Here is a 21412-nt window from a genome sequence, read left to right as displayed (position 1 = left end):
TAGACCTCGAATGATAGACCGCTTCAACCGTGCTTCAGAAATTGACTCCTCCGGATTTAGAGTATTAATCTCAGAGCATAGGTTCTTTACCTTGATAAAAAAACTCCGAGATTGAAGACTCCCCCTGCTTCGCATTCGCAAGCTCATTCTCTAATAATTGTAGTTTAGCCTCATTCTTCTTGTTGAACAATTGATCTAAAGCTTGCCAAATGGAACTAGCGGAAGTACACCTTGAGACATGCTCAAATATGCTTGAAGATATGGACCTCTTCAAAGCAAACTCCGCCTTGGCATTCTTCCGTGTCCACTCCTTTGTCGCTTCCGGGGTTGCAGCATTTCCCCTTGGTGGTGTTGTGTTGTTACCACCGACGACATCCCATAAGTCCTCACTCACCAGGTATGACTCCATGCATGACTTCCATAACCGGTAGTTAGATTGGTTTAGGATTTCCATTCCCAATCCAACAACACGACCCGTTGATTCCATACTTAGAATAGACCCGAGCTCTCTTTAAAAACCGATCTTGATGAGCACAAGATTAGCTTGGCTCTGATACCATGTAAAGAAACCACCCTTGATAGTGCTTAGCACTAGCCCAAGACCGTAATACCCGAGAACCCGAAAGAAACAAGAAAACTTCCAAGTATGAAGAATAATATGGAAGAACTCTCAAAAGATTTAGAGAACTTTGAGTAGAACACTTTTTCTTTAAGAAAAACTTTCTTATTATTACACTTGTTCAACTTCTTGTGTTGTTACAAATGAGAGGATGAAGAGGTATTTATAGCCTCCTAAACTCTATTACAAATATCTAGATGGTTCTATTACAACCTCCTTACTTCCTAGATTTTTCTTTATTCTCTAGATTTTTCTACTACAATATCTAGATATTTTTCTATTTGAGGAGGTGATGATAATTCTAGAAAGATTCTAGAATTTAAGCTTAATTAAGCATAACCCAAAATCAAGTTTAACTTCAATAACGTTTGCATGATCTCTTTCGATATTACTCGGATTGTTTATCTTTTTTTTTTTTTGTATGAATGTCAAATTATATTCAAACAGAAGACTGTTACATCAGGTGCATCTTTATTTAGATGTATGTGAATCTTAAAAAGAACTTAATGGAAAAAAAACTATCTCTAATTGTTCGAAACTAAGTATCATCGACCCATCCGCTCGAAGCTCCAACCACTAGGAGATGTTTATCTATAAAGTTAGCACACCCAATAAAATACGAAGTAATGAATTCACACTGGTATGTAAATTGATTATTGCTTCACGTATTTTTATAAGAAAAACATAACGACAAAAGGTTTTTGGTAGTTTTAAATCAAAGTCTAAAGAAGAAATAAGAAGCATTATTAAGACACATTGTTATAACTTGTGTAAAGAATTTCTTAACGTCATGTGATATTATACGGCAAAAAAAATATCAGAGAAAGCTCTGCATATATAGTTGATGCATAAACTAACTAGCACACACAAAATGATAATCACAACGAATGATATTAATTAAGAAAGCATTGCTATTAAACCATCATACATTATACGAAATTATCATAATCAAACGTGCGTACACACGGGATTATTTTGCTATAGTTACATATTATCACTTTTTTGTTTCAGTTAGGAAAATGATGGTCGTGATCAGGTTTGTCCACACCATCGACGTCCCTAAGCCAAAACATCATGTCAAAAGAAGCAGCACCCTCAGGGACACCATCCATCACCGACTCTTGTCCCGGCGGAAAGAATATTCCGGTACGTGGGTGTGGAACCCACTCCTCTTCGCCGCCACAATTAATCTCTACCCTATGATCAGAAATATCTTCAGAGTAGTGGACAACCATAGGATTCAGTTTTGCAGCTTTGCTGCTTATCCGTGCTCGTCCTTGAACTTGCTTCCAACTCCTATATCATCATTATCATAAGAATATTATTTACTATTTTTTCCTAATTCACATAAGACGACCAAGTTTTTTATATTCGACTTGCACATTACTTCTAGATTATCTTTCAACACCACCCTAGCTTGTTTATACAAAGACGTTAAGATATAATGTTTGATAAAAATTTCTTGTATGAATTTCTTTTTAATAAGGTTTTGACGAATTTTTGTTTTGTTTTTTTTTACTTTCACAAGTTTTTTTCTAAAAAGTTTGTTTTGTTGTTGTTGATAATATCATTTGATTAGTGAAATTAAAGAAGAATGATGAGAAAAATAGTTGTGGCGTTGACCTTAACAGCAGCATCGGTACTTTGGCGATCCCACGTCTTCCCATCAGTACTGTGTATGTAAGTACGCCCACGAACTCAGAAGAAAGACACAAATTGGTCTTTTTATAACTTTATTATGTTATATGAAATAGCGTACTTTTTTTTAACTTTGAAATAGCGTACTAAGATATAAGTTGATATTAGTAAGAGTATATATTTTTATCAATCTATATAACTTGAGCTTGTGTTCTTAAATTTCTTTGGCTCTTCTCTATATATACCCACACGCGAGAAACTGTACTTAGTGGTAGAGAATCTGGAGAGTGGGGAGGGAAAAGAAGAGGACAATATATGTTTTTTAATAATTTCTCAGTTTGTTAGTCGTTAAAGAATTTAACGTGGGGATAATATATGTTTTCTTTAATAATTTATCAGTTTGTTAGTTGTTACTATATGAGAATTTAACGTGAGGATAATACTATCTCAGTTTGTGACTTGTTAGTTTAAAAGAATTTGACGTGCGGATAGACTCCCATCGACCGAGTGGTACAATGAATTAGGAGATTCGGGTCAGATTCCAGAATATGCAAAAGGTATTATTTAGTTGCAGATTGTGGGTGTATGTAAAATAATATGTTAACCGTTTGAATCGTGTATCACGTTCGATATGTTTAAAATATGATCGTATTGTTAAGAAAAATATATATTAACTTTTTGCGAATAGTTTGATCTGTTCGTCATAGACTATTTTGAGGGTTAATGAAATATGAAGATGAAGAAAAAAGCTAGAGAATTTGACGTAAAATGTGTTGAAGAATATCAAAGTACAAAAGGTTTGTTGTTTACTAAAATAAATTAATATCGATTTATGAGAGCCATTGGTTGTAAGAAGTTCCGAATTTAATCCGATTATGACATCGGATGGTGATAATTGCAAGAAGTATATATTTCGACATCACGTCCACGCGTGTATATATACTTGTAGATGTAATGATTTTATAAGGGAAAATTACTAATATAACTAAAAATTAGCTGAGAGATAACTTAATGTTAGGAAAATTTGATATTTAATCAAGTATATAGTGAGATTCATGCAACAGTTAAATTAATTTTCTGTAAGCTATTAGATCCAAACTTTGATTTTTTAAAAAAATAATTAGCTCAAACTCCATAATTTTTTAAAATTTGTTTAAAATTTATGATATTTTATGCTGCTAAAAGTTTTTAGATCTGTTACTGGTGAGGTCACACGAAAAACAATCAAGTTGCACACTTGTAGTGTCGAATGCATGGATTAATGTCATGCTACTTTGTAATTAAAAGGCATTATGCATGCTAATCGGTAGACAATGTTTTAGAGTTTAATTTGTATACGCTTGTCTTTTCTGTAGTGTAATGCATGCTTTCTCATAAGTAGTTTTGTTTTTCTCTCTTTACTTAAAATTAAAACTTTCGCCGTCAAGACTTTTCAAATGAAACTAACTTTAACATATGCATGAACATAAGTAACTAAAATGTAAACTACTTATTTAGGTCGCGAGCTTTTCAATAGGAAACTTAGCATATATTCCGTGATGTACATTGTGTAGCTACGTATGAAAAAAATGCGAAATACAGTGGAAGATATTTGAATAAGAAAAATAAGACTATATAGACAGACAAGTCCATTTAAACAGATGGTTCCTTTTGTCTACTGAAGAAAACTAAACATTGATCTTAGTTATTCGACCTAATTGGTTGTTATAGCTTTGTAATTTTCCACAAATTTTCAAAATATGCGTTGAGAAATTTATTTGGTAAATATAGAAAATGCAAAGAACCAGAACCATCTAGATCGTTTATTTTCTAGGAACATGATATATCTGTTCATCTATATATCTTAATACGTTACCGTGAGCTAATTCTGTTTTTGGTCATCAGTTGAAATAAAATATATGCTGATATGCTTAGAAAACACGGAACAAAAAGTTATATAACTACAAACCAATTACACACTTGTCTACACAATCCCTATTGATGACTCCAATTTTTTTTTTTTTTTTTTTTTTGGTTTAAATGTTAAATTTTATACCAAAGTTTTGCTTTTTGACAGAGGTTACAATGATGAACTAGTAGCAGAAAAATGGAAAACTAAACTAAACAACGCAGAAAGGGAAAGCAACCCAATGACCTAGAAGACATGAAACAAATAACACTAGCTAATAGGCTAGATAAGAGGCAAGAGCAGGACCATGAGAAGAGCATTGCCAAATGGAAAGAGTATCTTTGATATAACATGAGACCACGCTAGGTAATTTTGGGCTCCCCGAAAACGCTGCTCCAATTGATTGATACCGTCTACACGCAGCTTTGCAAATCCACGAGTCAACTGAGATTTGTGTCACCAACCACCACCGGTGGTATTAGTACATAATCCAGAAACTACGAACCTCATCCCGCATCCGAAAGCTAATCCGCGCCCTCTGGATAGTCACCACCAGATCACTGGAATCACTTTATAAGATCGACTTCGGAAGTAATGCGATCCAAGCAGAAGACCTATTGTAAGTGCCACCAAACCCTCGACCAGAAGCCTTGTAATCTGCAAAGAGAGGAAATGCTGCACCACTGCACAAGAACAATTGATCCTCTGCAGAGCTGGGATGTGAGCAGAACCAAGCGAGCCACTGAGCGATCAACGACTGCAACCGAGAATCACCCCACACTTGAAGTCTTCGAGAACCGAAGAGCAACACTCTTAGCTGTAAGAGTCCATCTCCAGTGCCAAACAGAGACAAATAAAACATAAACCACAAGGCGATACTCCATAGAGAAAGCCGAGACCTTCACACAGAGAGCAAAGACAAGGGCCGAACAGTGGAGATTCGAAATGAGGAAGCACCGTGAGCAGCTATCGAGGAGCCATAGACGACACCTTTCACCGCTGCACACCGAAACTTACACGAGTCAGAGCTGAGCCAAGTATCATTTACCGCCTGCATACTTGACTCAAGACTCGCCACCGTGGTAGAAGAATCCAACGGAGCTCACCAGACGCCCGACGAAGAGGAGTCTGACTCGCAACGACACCGCCAGGAGCCGAGACTCCACCCACATGAGTCACCTATCCCCTAATCGAAACCAGAGAAACCTTCCGACCAAATCGACGAGAGAACAAGCGAATCAACCACCACCCGGGAAACGAAAACCAGAGAGACCCTAGTGGAAAACTGGTATACTCCTGCACCCAAAAGCCGACCATTACCTCGAGCCACCGATCCAGCGTCTCACCACGAATCCAGTAGAAACCGAGTCGCCACCAGAACCGTTGCTCCTCTCGAGCGGAGAAATTCCCGGAGCGAGATCCAAAACCCAGATACCCGAGTATATCGACGAAGACTTGGAGAGAAAAAGGCAACAGCGAAGGAGACGCAAGCAAAACGTTAAAAGTGAGCCTCCGGCGCCGGAACGCGCGCGCACGCGTCGTCGGACACCGGAGCGGACGTGAACGACTTTATAAACCGAAGAGAGAGGAGAGAGCGTATGGGAGGAGAGAGGAAAACCGATGACTCTGATGATGACTGCAATTGTTCGAAACCAAAAGATTATCGACCCAGATACGATCCTGGCTCGAACAATTTTGAGAGGTCTATGAAAATATACGATGTAATTCAAATTGGTGCTTAAGTTGAATTTTGCTTCGCGTATTTTTGTAAGAAAAATCTAAACGATAATGTTCTTTACAAAAAATCTAAAACTGTAGAAAGATGCATTATTAAGATGCCTCATTCTAATTGGTGTAAAGAACCTCTCAGCCTCAGGTGGGAATCTAAAAATAAAATAAAAAAACTTTTTTCGTTTCCCTTCTTTTTTTTCCTTTCGATGTGACATAAAATTAACATTGTGCTTTAGTTTAGAACCTCTCAAGTGCAAATCTAGCTTTAATATAAAAGATAAAATATATATGTATCTTATATATTAAAACAGAAATCACAATTTTGATTCTTGTGTGATTTTTTTAAAATATAAATCTAATGGACATATTTCTAAAAAGTCATGTTACATTTAAATGAATGTATTTTGCACGGATCGAGATCTAGTGTTTAATTAAATATAGAATAGAGTAAAATAAATAAATGAATGAATAAAAGTGTGAAATAATGAATAATTAGATATATTATAATCTCACTATTAGAGTCCAGAACTTCATAAATCTACAATATACAATTCAGGAAGCATTTCCTTTGACTAAGATATGGTGGCCAACAGAGAACACAAGGACTAAACTTAACTACATATTGTACTGACAGTTACAGCTAGAGTCAAGTCAAGCTGATGAACATGATCCGCTTAGTATTAGCCTCACAACGGAGACTTCCATGGTGTACATAAAACAAAGGGGACTTATTATATCCAGGTTTTGGTTTTGATTTAAAGAGGGAACTAAAACCTATAGAAAAGGATTATATCCATACTCATTTATACGTCTTTGCAATCAGTTTTTGTTCGTTTTGCTAACACACAACGAGCCCAAAATGTCATGCAACATGCTAACGAGCATGGTCTAAGATTAAAGTAGCCCGATCATGAAGGCCCAAACACGAGCCCAAAAGGAAAGAAAGTAATGCCCCTTTACAAAAAATAACAATTTATTTCAGCTTCATCTTTTGAATACACACATTCACTGCATCATATACATAGCAGATAATGATTATGATGTATACATTTATATATACATAATCATACTGTAATCATAGACAAATCGACTGAGACACCTTACTGTTGGTCTGTTGCTACACTTTTTTCGTTTGTGTACTCTAAACCATATGCTGAACAAGACAGAAATAAACTACACAAGTCCATGTCTCTTTTTTAGACATGTCCAAGAATCACCGAGTTTCCGTTGATCTGTCTTTGTGTGTGTAAAGTTCATGGGAGAAGGCTAGCAGAAGACTCATCTCCATGTTCTTCATCCAACTGAGACTCGGATGGAACTTCTAAAACTGGTCTTGTTTCCTCTGGTATGAATCTCGCCCATCGTTTCTCCTTCACGATTTTTAAGAACGGGTGCAAGCAGAACCCAACAACAATAATCACACCGCTGACAAAAAACGTCTTCACGGTGGCCAAAACCATCACAAGGAGGAGAAGCAAAGAAGGAGGCAGACATAGCATCAAAGTTCCAAAGGTGTTTAAGGGAACTCTGTAAGGTCGGTTAAGATCCGGCTTCTTGATCCTTAGCTTCACGAAGGCTGCGAATTCAAGAAGCATTCCTAACGCGTATAAAAAATTCAGAAATTCAATGATCTCTTGAAAGCTCATCCATGACAAGAATATGACTCCTGTCGCTGAGCACAGAATACTAATCGTCGGTGTCCCATACTTTGACCTGCAGCAACACACAAAGAACATTAAAACCCAGTTGTACAAGGGCATCATAAGTACCAGTGTTCTAAAAATCGGTCTAGGCGGACACCTATGCTGTAAATCAAACCTTAAAAAACCGATTTTTCTTAAAACAATTTTTTTTTAGGGCTACACACTAAAAAAAGATCAGTTTAGGGGGCCGACTAATCAATAAATAAAGCACCTAATGACCGCCTAACAATTTCTTTTGAACATTGACCATAACCAAACCACACTCCTGCCGACTAAGTTTGGAGAATTTAAGGGCCATAAACATTTACCATGAACTTGAATTAAAAAAAAAAATCATAATTTGGGGTCTATTTATATCATCTCCAAAAAAAGAATTAGAGGTCAAAAACAAGTGTTTCAAGTGAGTTGTGCTCAGATCAGGTTCTGGGACTAAGTAACTGACCTCTGGGCGAAAAACGCAGGGAGCATCCCCATCTCACTCATACCAAGAAGCTGAAAAGCATCACTACTCATCTCAGCTTCAAACAGTCCAAGATTCGACATAGCAGAAGCAGCTTGTATCCAACCCTTGAGCCAAACGCCACCAATAAGCATCCCAACCTCAGAAAAATACCCATCACTCCACTCACCTGAAGAAGACTCGCTTAAAGCTCCAGTCCCCGCCATCAAGGGAATCAAATAAGATCCCATAACCAGCAAAACAGCTCCAAACAAAGCCTTCGGAAACGTCTTCCCGGGGGACTCAACTTCCCCAGCAAGAGTACTAGCCTTGTCCCAATAGTTCAGATTCCAAAACATGGTGTTGAAGTAGCCTCTCCAGTTAACTTTCTTGAAATCCACAAACAACCAACGCTTAGGACTGATCCTAGGAACCGCTAGCAAAGCCATCACAACGAAAGGGCAGAGGGAGAAGACAGCTAGCAGAACAGCTGAGAAGCCAATGATATGCAACCCTCTGTAGTTCAAGTAGGTCAGCGAGAACGTGAGGACTAACAGAGCAGGAACACGAGCAGCTGCTTGGTCCAAAACAGGGAAAGAATGTTTCAAGTAATCAAGGAACAGCACAGGGTAGAGAGCATTGTCCATAACGCCACTGAACCACTTCCAGAACCCTTCCTGGAACCCCCAGAAGGGGCCAAACGCTGAAGAGATCCAGACCACGTAGCCTCCGTTCTCCGGGAAGCTTGTGGCGAGCTCGGCTGTGACTAGAGCTTCGGGTATGCTCCAGATCAGAGGGAAGATAAGGAAGCCTAGAAGGGCTAAGAGAGGACCACCACCTGATTTGACAGAGTCTTCCACACCAAAAGGGCCGCCAGAGACTTCATAGAAGATGAGGAATACAAGAGGCAAGAGTGTTAGTTTTGGACTTGGTTTTGTCTTTGCGCTGTTTTCATCGTTTTGGATTATCTCTTCACCCATCAAACAAGAGAGAGAGAGAGAGAGAGAGAGAGAGAGTCCTGTGGATAACAATAAAAAAAATATATATATTGAAACTTTGGAGAGTTTCTTCTATAAAAATGAAGCCTTTACCAGAGAAAATCTAAAAGTCAGATTATTTACGAACCAGAAAGTCAAATTAAGATGATGGGTTTCTGGGTCTCTGACTCGTTCTCTCTTTCTCTGATGAAACCCAGAAACTGAGGAAGAAGAAAAGTGATTGGGGGAAGACGAAGCTTGAACAAGTTTTCGGTTATCAGATTTTAAGATGGGATGTGACGTCTGACGATTTGAAAAGATCTTGATGAATCTTTTTTGGTGTGTTCATTAGTTTATCTGTAATTAAAGACGCCACATGGCTCCCACTACACTTACCCCATCTATCCTGGACTTTGTCAAACTTTTGCTTCGGACAGGAACTTTTTCTTCTCTTCTTCATTTCTACATTTATTAATATAAAACAAAAGTCAAATCAACTTATAACTTGGTTTTTGGATTGGGCCTTACCAGCCCAATATCAACTAATAGATTCAATAACATATAAGCAAAGTTTCTAAGCTGGGTGCTTTGTAAGTTTGTAACTCTTTTTAAATTCGTAGGCTCCTCCACAAGGACCACAACCCTTTTTTTTTCACATCACTAATGAAAAAACACACATTAAATCAATTTTTGGACCTCCTGCATGATGGATGAGTAATAAGCATGTCATTAGTAAATGGCCCATTACCCAACAGTCCCAACACTTTTGATATGTGCCTTATGATTAACACACAATCTACAATTATTCTTTTTCATTTCATACATGATAACCCGGACGGAGTGAATTTTTATAATAATTTTTGTTCTTTAATTGGTTTTAACATTTTACAACACCATAATCTTTATCGATTGTAAAACGACGAATACAAATGTTAGTTCTTAAATGTATCATCGTATTGCAACTCATTATAATCATTTTTAAGATTTCATATGCACAAAAAAAAAATTAAGTTTTGCGTCTGACACAAATCACCAAAATCAAATAAGTTCATCGATTGTATAATGATGAAAGTGGATTATGTTTTCTGCTCTCGATTTGTTTACTATTGACTCTCCATAAGAGATTTTATTTTTCACCTTTATAAAATTATGCTTTTGTTCTTGTCTCCGTTTAATTGATATGAATTTAGTTCTTTTTTAACTTCTTCTATGAATTCGGTGAATTACATAGGTGTCAATTTAAAAAGATAGACATCGATAAAAATTAGTTCAACTCGAGATACATTTCTAAGAATCAAAATTTTGAAAAAAATCACCGGCAAACTCTATTAACAGGTTAGTGTTCAAATCTAATATATCAAGCTGTTAGGACTCGAAATATCAATGTCTATTTAGTATATGTTCGTCAGTTCGGTCTAAAAATCATCTAATTCCAGAACAAAAAAAAAATTATTTATTTTATTAGCCTGCCTTTTTGAAGTTTAGTTATTAAGAGTATACAAATTATATATAAACTTTACAATTCTAGTATATATATACTATGTATAAACTAAGAACTGTTTGATTTATTAAATTATAAACCAGAAAACTTATAATAAATAGTTCAAATATATCATTCTTACAATTATAATAGCTAGATAGGGTATTAGGGAGAAACAAATATTAGACGAATGATCAAATCTCTCATTATTCGAACAAACTCAAAATGAGGTGATTGGAATCTTGCCATGATATTTCATTAAAAGCTTTTTATGAATAAAAATCAAGACTACATTATTTAATCTGAATTAAATAATATATATAGTGCTTCCAATATTAAAAATCACTTCGATTTGAAGAAATGTGTTTTTGGAATTGTCAATATCAAATAAGATATTAGAAACCACCTATTTAAAAAATAATTTATATGCATAAAAGTATATACATTAGATTAAACACATAAATTAAAACTAATACATTTTGTTAATTTACGATCACGTTTTTGGTAAATAAATCAAAAAATTATTTTATTTTACTTTATATTGTATAAATTAAAATTTAGTGATATTGACATAGATACATAGTACTCCCTCCGTTCTTTAAAGTTACATATTCTAGATTTTTCACACGTTTCAATAAAACACATTAAATTTACATATTTTTTGTGTTTATCTTTTTCCATAATTTTAAACCAATAAAAATTCAACTAGTGCAATTAAATTTTTTGAAGTTTGCAATTAGTTAATAAAATCTGCATTAAAAATGTAAAAAAAATGGATCTTTTTGAAACAAATTTTCTTTCTAGAACATGTAACTTTAAGGAACGGAAGGAGTATATTTTAATATAAATATTTATTATTGACATTTCATACTCGTATGATTTTTAAACATGTTTATATTTTCTGTAACAAAAATTTAAACCGTTAATCACAAAACTTTAAATGTGAGATTTTTCAATAAAAATTTCAAAAGTAAAATATTAAGATCTCAATGATTTTTCACTGCAAATTTTGAAATTAACATATTTTTTATATAGTATATAACTTATTTCAAATGATATAAATATATATATATATATATATATATATAAAATATGAATATCTATTAATGAGAGTTCATATTCATACGATTTATTAGAGCTGGAAATTTTATCTGATACCCGTATCTAAATCCTATCCAAAAATTCGAACCGAAATAGCAAAATACCCGAACGGTTATTGAAATCGGAGAGATTGGATATCCAAACCTAAACATGTAATATCCAAACCTGAATGGATATCCGAAGATAACCAAACATAAGTATACTTAACCTTATATTTCTAGTTTACTTCTCTCATTTTATTCAAAATATTTATATTAACGATGCCCATTGCTCAAAATTAGATAATATACATATAATTATGGATAAAATCATTTGCTACTCACTTAAAATACATATCTAGCTCTTGTTTCTTACATTAACAAAAGCTACAATCTAAAATTTCAAAACAACAACTAAATTAGTGTTTTTTCTATTTTTAAAGTTTTATCCTATTAATAGTTTAATCTTTTAAAAATTAGAAAACAAGTTAAGTTAAAAGTATATTTTAAATACAAAAACTTAAAGAATGAATAATTTATTTATTTTTTCTTCAAAATTTAAATATCTAAACCCGACCCAAAATATTTGAACCCGACCCGAAGTATAGAAATACCCGAATGGTTTCTATACATTTATACTGAAATACCCGAAATCCTAAATACCTGATACGAAGCCGAACGGTTATCTGAACGCCCACCCCTACGATATATGATCATTTGTATCTTGCTTGAACAAAAAAAGTTAAACCATTGATTATAAAATTTTCAATGTGAGACTTTTACCATTTTTAGTAATTTATAGTCATTTAAAAAAATTAAAATATAACATATAAAAAAAAATCTATTTTTTTATTATATGCTTAATTTAATTGATTAATTTTTTTAATAATATATGAAAAAAAAAAGATGATACAAAAATTGTTATCAAATATGTATTATTCAAAATCATTAATTGTCATATATATACTAATCATATTAGATAATTCCGTAATTTTTATTTAAGAAAAAAAAATATTCTTTTGTACACTACTAATTAATTTGATAGTTAGTTTAATACAAAATATAGTATATGTTTATATGGACCAACTTATTTTTCTAAAAATTCTAAGAATTATCTTCATGATGACACGTGGCTACAAAAACATGTTGCAATGCTCTAGGATTAATATATAGGAGATGTTCACAGAAGAAGCACTATCCATATAATTCTCTTCCTTACCAAATGAAAGAAAAGAAGAATAATAATAAAACATCATGAAAGGTTTTATAGTTTGGAACTGCGGAGTTCATCTATGTATTTCCACGAACACATCAATAGAAAAGGAGGATTACATTTATGACATGTCAATTAAGGCAATAACCCGCAATCCGACCCGTCCCCTTAGAATTATCGGGTTTGGACTTAGATTTTTAAGCTCCAAAAAAATTAAGCCTTTCGGGTTAACCTCATTTGGGCTTTGGGTATTTTGGGTCTAAGCCCGTTTGGACTAGGACCGGCCCAAAAACCCAAAATTTTATATTTTATTTTAAATATTATTGTTTTTACAATCAAAACCATTATTAGTATTGACATATTATTTTAATATTTTTATCCAAACTCTAATAAAGTAACTATAAAATTGTTAATGTACTTTATTGTTTGATCATTATAAGTGACATTTTAAATTTTGTAAATATACCTTCTTCTTTTATATACAACATGTTTTTTTATTTCAAAATGCAAAGTATGAAACGTTCGACCATGTTTATCATAAATTTTGTTCTCTTATATATTCAGTTTTAATTTATATTTGAATATATAAATCTTATTAAGTTTGGTTTGTTTATAATATGTTTTTAAAGCGCACTATAAAATGATAGACAAGAAAAATAAAACATACGAAAAAAATAAAACATTTTTGACAAAGAAGAGAAGTTTAAATTCACTTTATATTTTTTTTTAAAAAAAAGAAATGAAACTATTTTTCAATGAAAATTCACATGTATTAAAACGATGGAAATGACAATGACAAATTATTTTTCGAAAAGCAAAAAAAAAACCCGAATTGAGCCCCTATACATATATATTTTCGGGCCGTGCCAGACCGGACTCAATCATTTAAGGGCTTATTAGATTTGGGCCGGGGTGCCCGAATTGAGCCCCTATACATATATACGAGTGAAGGAAAGTTTCCCCATGAATCTCAGCTGTGGTAACTATCACATATCGTGAAAATCTTCTCCTGTAAACAAACAAACACAGTGAATGATTAAATAATAAAATCATCTACTTCCTTCATATGATCTGCATTATGTTTACAATAGTTAGGGGCTTAGGGCACATCACTAATGTAGTTAATTTAGGATTTTTGTGAATAAATATGTAAAGGATTGGGCAGAAAACGAAAGAATTAGCCATTTACGTATAGCTTTTTTAGGCAATTAAATAGAGTATAAATCTGAAAATGGATTTGAACAGAAAAAAAATGAAAAAGGAGACTCAAAAAAAAAAGAAGATGAGCTACCCAACAGACAGTATACTAAAAAGTGGGAAAATCCCCAAATCCACGACCACTCTCACATCTCCTCTCCTCTCCTCTCCTCTCTTCTCTCTTGGCTGCGAAGGCAAGTTAAATAGCAAAATCATATTCAAGATCCACATCGAGGGATCTTTTAGTTTTGCACCCCAAATCTCTGAAGATTTCATTTCCCGCGGCTAAGTGTGACAAATCTCTGTAATGCACTGTGAGGATCACGAAGCCGCCGAACCAGACGACGAGGAAGAAGAGGAGAGATAATGGTCCCTGCGATTCCTCAAGCAGCAACCTCCACCAGGAAACCACCTCCAGATCCGCACCCCAGCAACAATGAACGAAGACCTAGACTCAAAAATGTACCCTCGCGATACTTATCCCCTTCTCCTTCCCATTCTCATTCTCACTCCACCTCTTCTATCACATCTTCGTCGTCTGCATTACTCAAGACAAGTAAGCGATATCCTTCCCCTTTGCTCTCTCGCGCCACTCCTTCCGCTTCTAATCGGATCAACACGCCTTCCTCGCTAACCAAACGGTCTCAATCGGTAGACCGCCGCCGGCCATCGCCAGCTCCTGTCGCTAGCACTCGCACTGCAATGTCGGCGGCAGCGAAGATGCTCATCACTTCCACCAGGAGCTTATCTGTTTCCTTCCAAGGCGAGGCGTTTTCGCTCCCGATTAGCAAGAAGAAGGAGACTACTGCTACCACCACGCCGGTTTCCCACCGTAAACCTACCCCCGAGCGGCGGAGGTCGCCGCAGGTTCGAGATCAGAGGGAGAACTCAAAGCCGGTTGACCACCACCAGCAGCAGCTCTGGCCAGGCGCTTCCATGAGAGGAAGTTCAGTTTCTAAAAATGTGGATTGTGAGTGTGATGATATAGGGAAGAAGAAGCTTGGATCAATGTTGCAGCGGAGCTCTAGGGTTTCTGTTGATGGGAGATTAGGTTTAGATTTGGGAGAAGGTGATGGAGTTTTGGAATTGAGAGATGAGAGAAAGACAAGAGTCACAAGCACTAGTGACTTTACTGCTTCTGATTCTGATAGTGTTTCATCTGGTAGCACCAATGGTGCGCAGGAACGTGGTGAAAGGAGGAGCTTGCAACGTAACGTTATGGCTTCTGCTAAGTTCTGGCAAGAGACTAACACCCGATTAAGGAGGTTGCAAGATCCTGGCGGCTCACCTCGGTGCTCTAGCCCGAGTTCGAGGATAAGTAGTATGTCATCAAAGTTGAGTCAGTCTAAACGGTTCTCTAGTGATACTCCGTTGGTGTCATCTCCTCGTGGTATGGCTTCTCCGATAAGAGGTGGTGCTACTCGACCTGCTTCACCTAGTAAGGTTTGGGCGACAGCTACTTCATCTCAAGCTAGAGCACTTTCTAGTCCTTGTCGAGTGAGAAATGGAGTTTCTGAGCAAATGAACGCTTATAACCGCAACTTGCCTTCGATTCTTTGTTTCACTGCTGATATTAGGAGGGGGAAAATTGGGGAGGATCGGGTTATGGATGCCCACTTGTTGAGGCTTCTGTATAACCGTCATCTGCAGTGGAGGTTTGCCAATGCCAGGGCTGACTCCACTTTCATGGTGCAGAGACTGACTGCAGAGGTATCCTTTCTTATACCGTCAATGCTATGTTAATAATTGTGGACGTATGGTTGTACCTGCTTGGATCGCAAGTGCTTTTAGCCACTGCAGCAGACTTGGAGAGTGCATGATTTGTAATCTAGCGAACAGTAGAATAGGTTATGAAGCCTAGCTACGGTAGTATAGGGTTCTTATAGATAGTTTGAGTCATTAACTTGGTCCAAGAAACTAGACACACTCTAGTGAAATCAGACTTTCTTTTTTGACAGAAAAACCTGTGGAATGCATGGGTATCAATCTCGGAATTGCGCCATTCTGTCACTCTGAAACGGATCAGGTTGCTCTTGCTGAAGCATAAACTGAAACTAGCTTCCATCTTGAAGGAGCAGGTGAGAATATGAACTTCTAGCAATTTCGTTTATCCTGTTATTGCCTTTGTAATTGCTCTGTTGACGCTAACAAAACCCATTGTATTTTGGAAATTGTAGATGGGTTACCTAGAAGAATGGTCTCTTCTAGACAGAGATCATTCGAATTCTTTGTTAGGAGCAACTGAAGCCTTGAAAGCCAGCACGCTTCGTCTTCCAATTATTGGAAAAGCTGTGGTGAGTGCTATTTTACCTTACTCTAATATGTTTGTGTTGGCTTATTTTGTATCCTTAGGTAATGAACACTAGATTCCGGTTTCTGAATGTTTTTTTTTTTAATGATTTTTATGTTGTTAGGTTGATATTCTAGATCTTAAGCATGCTGTTAGTTCAGCTGTTGATGTGATGCATGCTATGGCGTCTTCCATATTCTCGCTGACATCGAAGGTAAATTTCTCGTCTCAGAGATTATAACGTGAGTTATGTGACTTATGAAAGCTTATCCTCTTATCGCTCTTCTATGCATTGTCTCTATTGCTTGGAAGAATAGAAAATTAGAATGCAGTATACTAGCTGCGACATACTTTCATGTGCAAGTACTGCATATGAGTCGTTTTCATCAGAATACAGACTCATACAAATAATGTAATGATTATTATAAGATAGCAGGTGGAAAACTTGCTTTTGTCCATTCTTATATGCATATGTCTAGAACTAGTTATTCTTGAAAGTCCTCTAAAGCATTTCTTTCTAAAAATGCTCAATTGTTTCGAATATTAGTTACTGGCGCGGAGGCAGTTTTAACTCTGGTCAGAAACTAGAACCTGGTTGTTTGTCAATGCACTTGTCTTGAGTGGTTTAATAGGTGCTTTGTTGTTGTTTGATGTCATTGATAGGTGGATGAAATGAATTCAGTAATGGCGGAGATGGTGAATATCACTGCACAAGAAACGGTCTTGCTCGAACAATGTCAAGGATTCTTATCAATAGTAGCAGCTATGCAGGTTAAAGAATGCTCTCTCTGCTTTTCTCTTCCCTTTTTTGCATTGTTTCCTTCCTGATCAAGCTTTTATAAGCAAATCAATGCCCTCTTGCTAGGTTAAAGACTGTAGCTTGAAGACGCACATAATGCAACTAAGCCGGAAACTGACTTCACAACTGTAGAAACTGATGATGGGTTTATGACTACTCTCTCACATCACTCCACAACATGATTTCTAACCATGCTTACATTCCCACGGCCTTTAGTCATTTTCAACCGGATCAAAGGTGAGATTCTCGGAGGATATCTGTTTCCTTACGTAAGTTTCTTGTTTTGGAGATTACATCAGAGAAAGTTAATAGAATAGAATGCGGTGCTTTTTTTTACCTATGAAGTTTAGCCTTAATTGTATACGATGAATCGTTCTCTTTGTTCTCTAATGAAGGAAAAAGTGTATATAAAAGAAAGGTTCTCTAACGATTGATTGCTTCTCCTTTTGGATCGTCTTTCCAGATCTTCCCATTTAGGCATTTACTTATTTAGGTGTTGATTTTCTTACAGCTGTTTCGTTTACTATGTGTCGTTCTTTTGTTATGTGTGTAGACTCCTTGTCGTTTTTATAAATACATATCTTCTTGTTTTTCCTCAAGTGTCGCGCATCAAATGCATTTGGGCTACGTGTTTCACTATTTGTTGTAGGGGTGGGCATTTTACCCGTATCCGAACCCGATCCGAAAAACCCGAACTGAAATAGCAAAATACTTGAACGGGTATTGATTTAGGAAGATTGGATATTCGAACCCGAACGGATAATATCCGAACCCGAATGGATATCCGAAGATAACCGAACATATATATACTTACCCTTATATTTTTTGTTTACATCTCTTATTTTATTTAAAATATTTGTATTGATGCTACACAAACTTTAAGATCATATAATATAAAGGAAAAAATAATTTGTAACTCAACTAAAATGCATGTCAAATTTTTTTGTTTCATGTATTAACAAAAGTTAGATTCAAAATTTCAAAATAATAGCCAAATTAAAGTTTATTTATTTTTAAAATATTATCTCCAAATCTATCAATCATTCAATCTATTAAAAAAATAAAAAATCAGCTAAGTGAAATCTATATTTTTAAATAGAATAAACCTAAAAATGAAAAATTTAATTTTTTTTCTTTCAAAATCTCAATATCCAAACCCGATTCGAAATAACCGAACACGAACTAAAAATACCCGAACCCGACTCGAAATATAGAGATACCAGAACGGGTTCTATACCCGTATACCAAAATACCCAAAAATCCGAAATACCCGATCCGAATCCGAACGGGTATCCGAACGCCCACCATAATTTGTTGTGTGCTTAACGAACTAGACAAATGACGTCATTATTCTTATTTGTTCAGTACAATCAACAAAGACACCAAGACTTGGTGAGTGGTGACCAAGTGATCCTTTTTCTAAATTTTTATAGTAAGAACCAAAAAAAAAAAAAAGCTTTATAAGAATTTGTATGGATAAGATTATAATTAGCAACACGTCAAGAACATCATAGTTATTATGCAAGACGAACACGAATGGAATGTGCACAATTGATTTAGAATTTTCAATATTCTTATCTATTAAGTCTTTTAACTACAAACTTTTCACACCTTTTTGTACTTTTCATTCACATAATAATATCTTGTACCGAATTTGAGGCTTCTCTTTATTTAGAAAATTAAATAAAAAATAGTTTTGTGGTGTTTTGGTGTAAGATATAACAGCACCGCCAAACCAAAATGGCTGCCACTTCATTAGTGAAAATTAATAAAATACGTTGCAGAACATATTAATCAGGAAAGACATATGTGGTGGTTCTATTGATTTTGCGACGCGTATTAGTAAATGACACTTTACACTTAACAATAACGTGTTGGGTTTCTCTTTAGTGTGTGATTAGGTGAAACCGTACACGAGCGGATACAGTTTCAGACTTTCAGTAGTGTCAAAGCAAAACGAAACAACTATCAAACAATCAATTTATCAGATGGTCGGCATGGAACAAATTCAATTAATTTCCTAAAACACCGTTATAATAAATTGAATGGTACAAAGAAAGAAGTTAGGCTCGAATTAAAGTTTAGTGGCCAAGAATCTTAATCACATACCTAAGAAGTATAGAACCAATGCACAGATTCGTGGTCACATCTGTATTTATGATTCGATATAATCAACAAAATTAAATAACGATCCATGCATGTGCAATTAATTACGATTAATATAAAGAAAGAAAAAACTATAGGCTATAATGCACTCTATAGATTTTAGTGGCCAATAACCATATCGGAAGGTATGGCAAAGAATAAATATAACAGTTCATGTACCGAAATGATAATACATGTGCTAAATGCTAATCAAGGAAACGAATCCACATGGAAGGATTCGGATTCGCGTTCCCTCAACTATTTCTGCTCTGTGTTCACACACAGAATGCCACGTGTCTTATATTATACAAACTGAACTCGAGAGATCAGTAAGCTAAATAACAATCAAAATGAAACTATGATTTATTCAAAACCAAACAATCATATTCTGTATAAACCCCTGACATGAAATGAATCCCTACCCAATCCCATAGTTAAAATAAAAATAATTGCAACGAATGAAAATGAAACTAAATGCTTTATAACTAAGTTTTATGTATAATAATAGAATTATTATTATATTCTTAGAGATAAATCTTCTTTCTTGATGACTTGGTCACGATCCGTCAACAAAAGCGGTTTCTTCCCGGTCAACGGACTCAGTATCTCCTCGTCGACGACTGGGTTGTGATGAAGGCTGAGCTCCGGTAAAGCCGGGAGGTTTAGATCGATCAACACGTGGTTGCTTCGATCTTCCGAAACCGTGCTCGACACGCTTCCACTCTGGCTAATCGTTTTGCTTCCTCCTCCGAGGTTTCCTTCGTAGTGGCAGCGTTTGTGACCGCCGAGTGCTTGACCCGTCGGAAACACTTTACGGCAGATAGAGCACTCGTGAATCTTCCCGGAAGGTGGGACGGTGGCGGAACTGTGATGCTTCTCTCCGGCGATGATCGGAGATGTTGAATTATCGGCGGTTAGAGGCTTGATTCGGTGGCTCGCTTTGTGTCCGCCTAACGCCTGATACGAAGGAAACGCTTTTCCGCAAACGCTACACTTGTACGAGAGCTTCGTCGAGTCTTGCGGCTGCGGCCGCGGTGAGTGTTTGTCTTTAGCGAGCTTGAGGAGACACAGAGCGAGATACTCTTCCTCCGTGAGATCCTGACTCTCGGATTTAGGGCGACGAGATCGAGGCGGCGAGGAAGAGGTGGACGGAGAAGGGCTGCGAGAACGCTGGCGTTTCGAGCGTTTGCGTTTCAGCCAAGGCTCCATGAAAACGGCGTCGTTCATCAGATCATCTTCTGTTGCTTCGATTCTATCTTTACGGACTGTGAACGAAGGAGAATTCATCGCTTCGAGAGCCATAAGCAGACGAATCTTTGTGTGTTGTGTGTCTCTCTTCTTCGTCGATGTTAGATGAGAAAATGGAGTGAAGTGAAGAAATGTTTGGACTCGTGTTTTTTTTATACGCAAAAACACGTGGCGGATGAGTATTAAGTCGGTCTCGTATTTATACTCTGTTTTAGTACTTATGAGGCCTAACACTATAGTAATAAATATGGAAGATAACTATTTTTAATTAGAAATCAGATCATAATCTCAACAATGATTTTATTTTTATTGCATAACATGTTAGCTGTTGTATGAATATGTGTCAGACTGGAAATACAAATAAAAAGATGCTTTTAAGGCATCTCCAACCCATAACACTATTTTGATGTAAAAACTACACCATTTTAGTGTAAAAAAAATTTCATCTCTAACCACAATACTAAATTTTACACCAAAATTTTATTTTTGATTTTTATATTAGTTAGTTAGAAATTTTATTATTACTTAATACATATATAAATAAAATTATATGTAATTATACTGCACAAAAATGTATAACACTAAAATATTTATTAAAATGTATAACACAAAAATATTTATTTTAAAATAAATTATTATCATTATTTTTAAATATAATAATATTAAAATAATAAACTAAAATAAATTATTCCAATATCTATAATTATTTAATTACTATATAATTATTTATCTATTTTATATCTGTTTATCTTGCCATTGATGTTTATATAGTTAATATTTTATTAATAAAAATAAGTGAATGGTATTTGGCGTTCTGAATAGTAACACACCAAATTTGGTGCGGTACTGTAACTTTACATTAAAATAGTGAAATTTTTGCAGTTGAGTTAGAGAAGTTTTGGTGTAAAGTTTACACTAAAATGGTATTTTAGAGTTGGGTTGGAGATGACCTAGTAGAAATGCAAT

At 35.5% G+C, this 21412-nt stretch overlaps 4 protein-coding genes across 4 annotated transcripts; 1 reads left to right on the top strand and 3 right to left on the bottom strand.

Annotated features, from left to right (window-relative positions):
- Positions 1-1494: 1494 nt before the first annotated feature.
- LOC106299271 lies at positions 1495-2489 on the bottom strand. The gene is made up of 2 exons (XM_013735389.1): positions 2243-2489; positions 1495-1915 (listed from the first exon to the last, which is right to left on the bottom strand). Exons 1-2 carry the CDS (start codon positions 2284-2286, stop codon positions 1627-1629), a joined length of 333 nt encoding a protein of 110 aa, XP_013590843.1. The 5' UTR covers positions 2287-2489; the 3' UTR covers positions 1495-1626.
- A 4409-nt stretch (positions 2490-6898) lies between these two features.
- Positions 6899-9424, bottom strand: LOC106316700 (probable polyamine transporter At3g19553). The gene is made up of 3 exons (XM_013754586.1): positions 9144-9424; positions 8022-9036; positions 6899-7589 (listed from the first exon to the last, which is right to left on the bottom strand). Exons 2-3 carry the CDS (start codon positions 8996-8998, stop codon positions 7130-7132), a joined length of 1437 nt encoding a protein of 478 aa, XP_013610040.1. The 5' UTR covers positions 8999-9036; positions 9144-9424; the 3' UTR covers positions 6899-7129.
- A 4628-nt stretch (positions 9425-14052) lies between these two features.
- LOC106319565 (protein SNOWY COTYLEDON 3) lies at positions 14053-17498 on the top strand. The gene is made up of 6 exons (XM_013757970.1): positions 14053-15674; positions 15923-16042; positions 16142-16258; positions 16379-16468; positions 16918-17025; positions 17120-17498. Exons 1-6 carry the CDS (start codon positions 14331-14333, stop codon positions 17183-17185), a joined length of 1845 nt encoding a protein of 614 aa, XP_013613424.1. The 5' UTR covers positions 14053-14330; the 3' UTR covers positions 17186-17498.
- Positions 17499-19537: 2039 nt separating this feature from the next.
- On the bottom strand, positions 19538-20625 carry LOC106324994 (zinc finger protein AZF2-like). The gene has a single exon (XM_013763008.1). It carries the CDS (start codon positions 20498-20500, stop codon positions 19715-19717), a length of 786 nt encoding a protein of 261 aa, XP_013618462.1. The 5' UTR covers positions 20501-20625; the 3' UTR covers positions 19538-19714.
- Between the last annotated feature and the right edge of the window lie 787 nt (positions 20626-21412).

Source organism: Brassica oleracea, chromosome C1, assembly GCF_000695525.1.
Source record: "Brassica oleracea var. oleracea cultivar TO1000 chromosome C1, BOL, whole genome shotgun sequence".
In the NCBI taxonomy this organism is placed as follows: domain Eukaryota; kingdom Viridiplantae; phylum Streptophyta; class Magnoliopsida; order Brassicales; family Brassicaceae; genus Brassica; species Brassica oleracea.
Note: the sequence above shows the minus strand (reverse complement) of the source record. Positions and strands in the feature narration are given on the sequence as shown.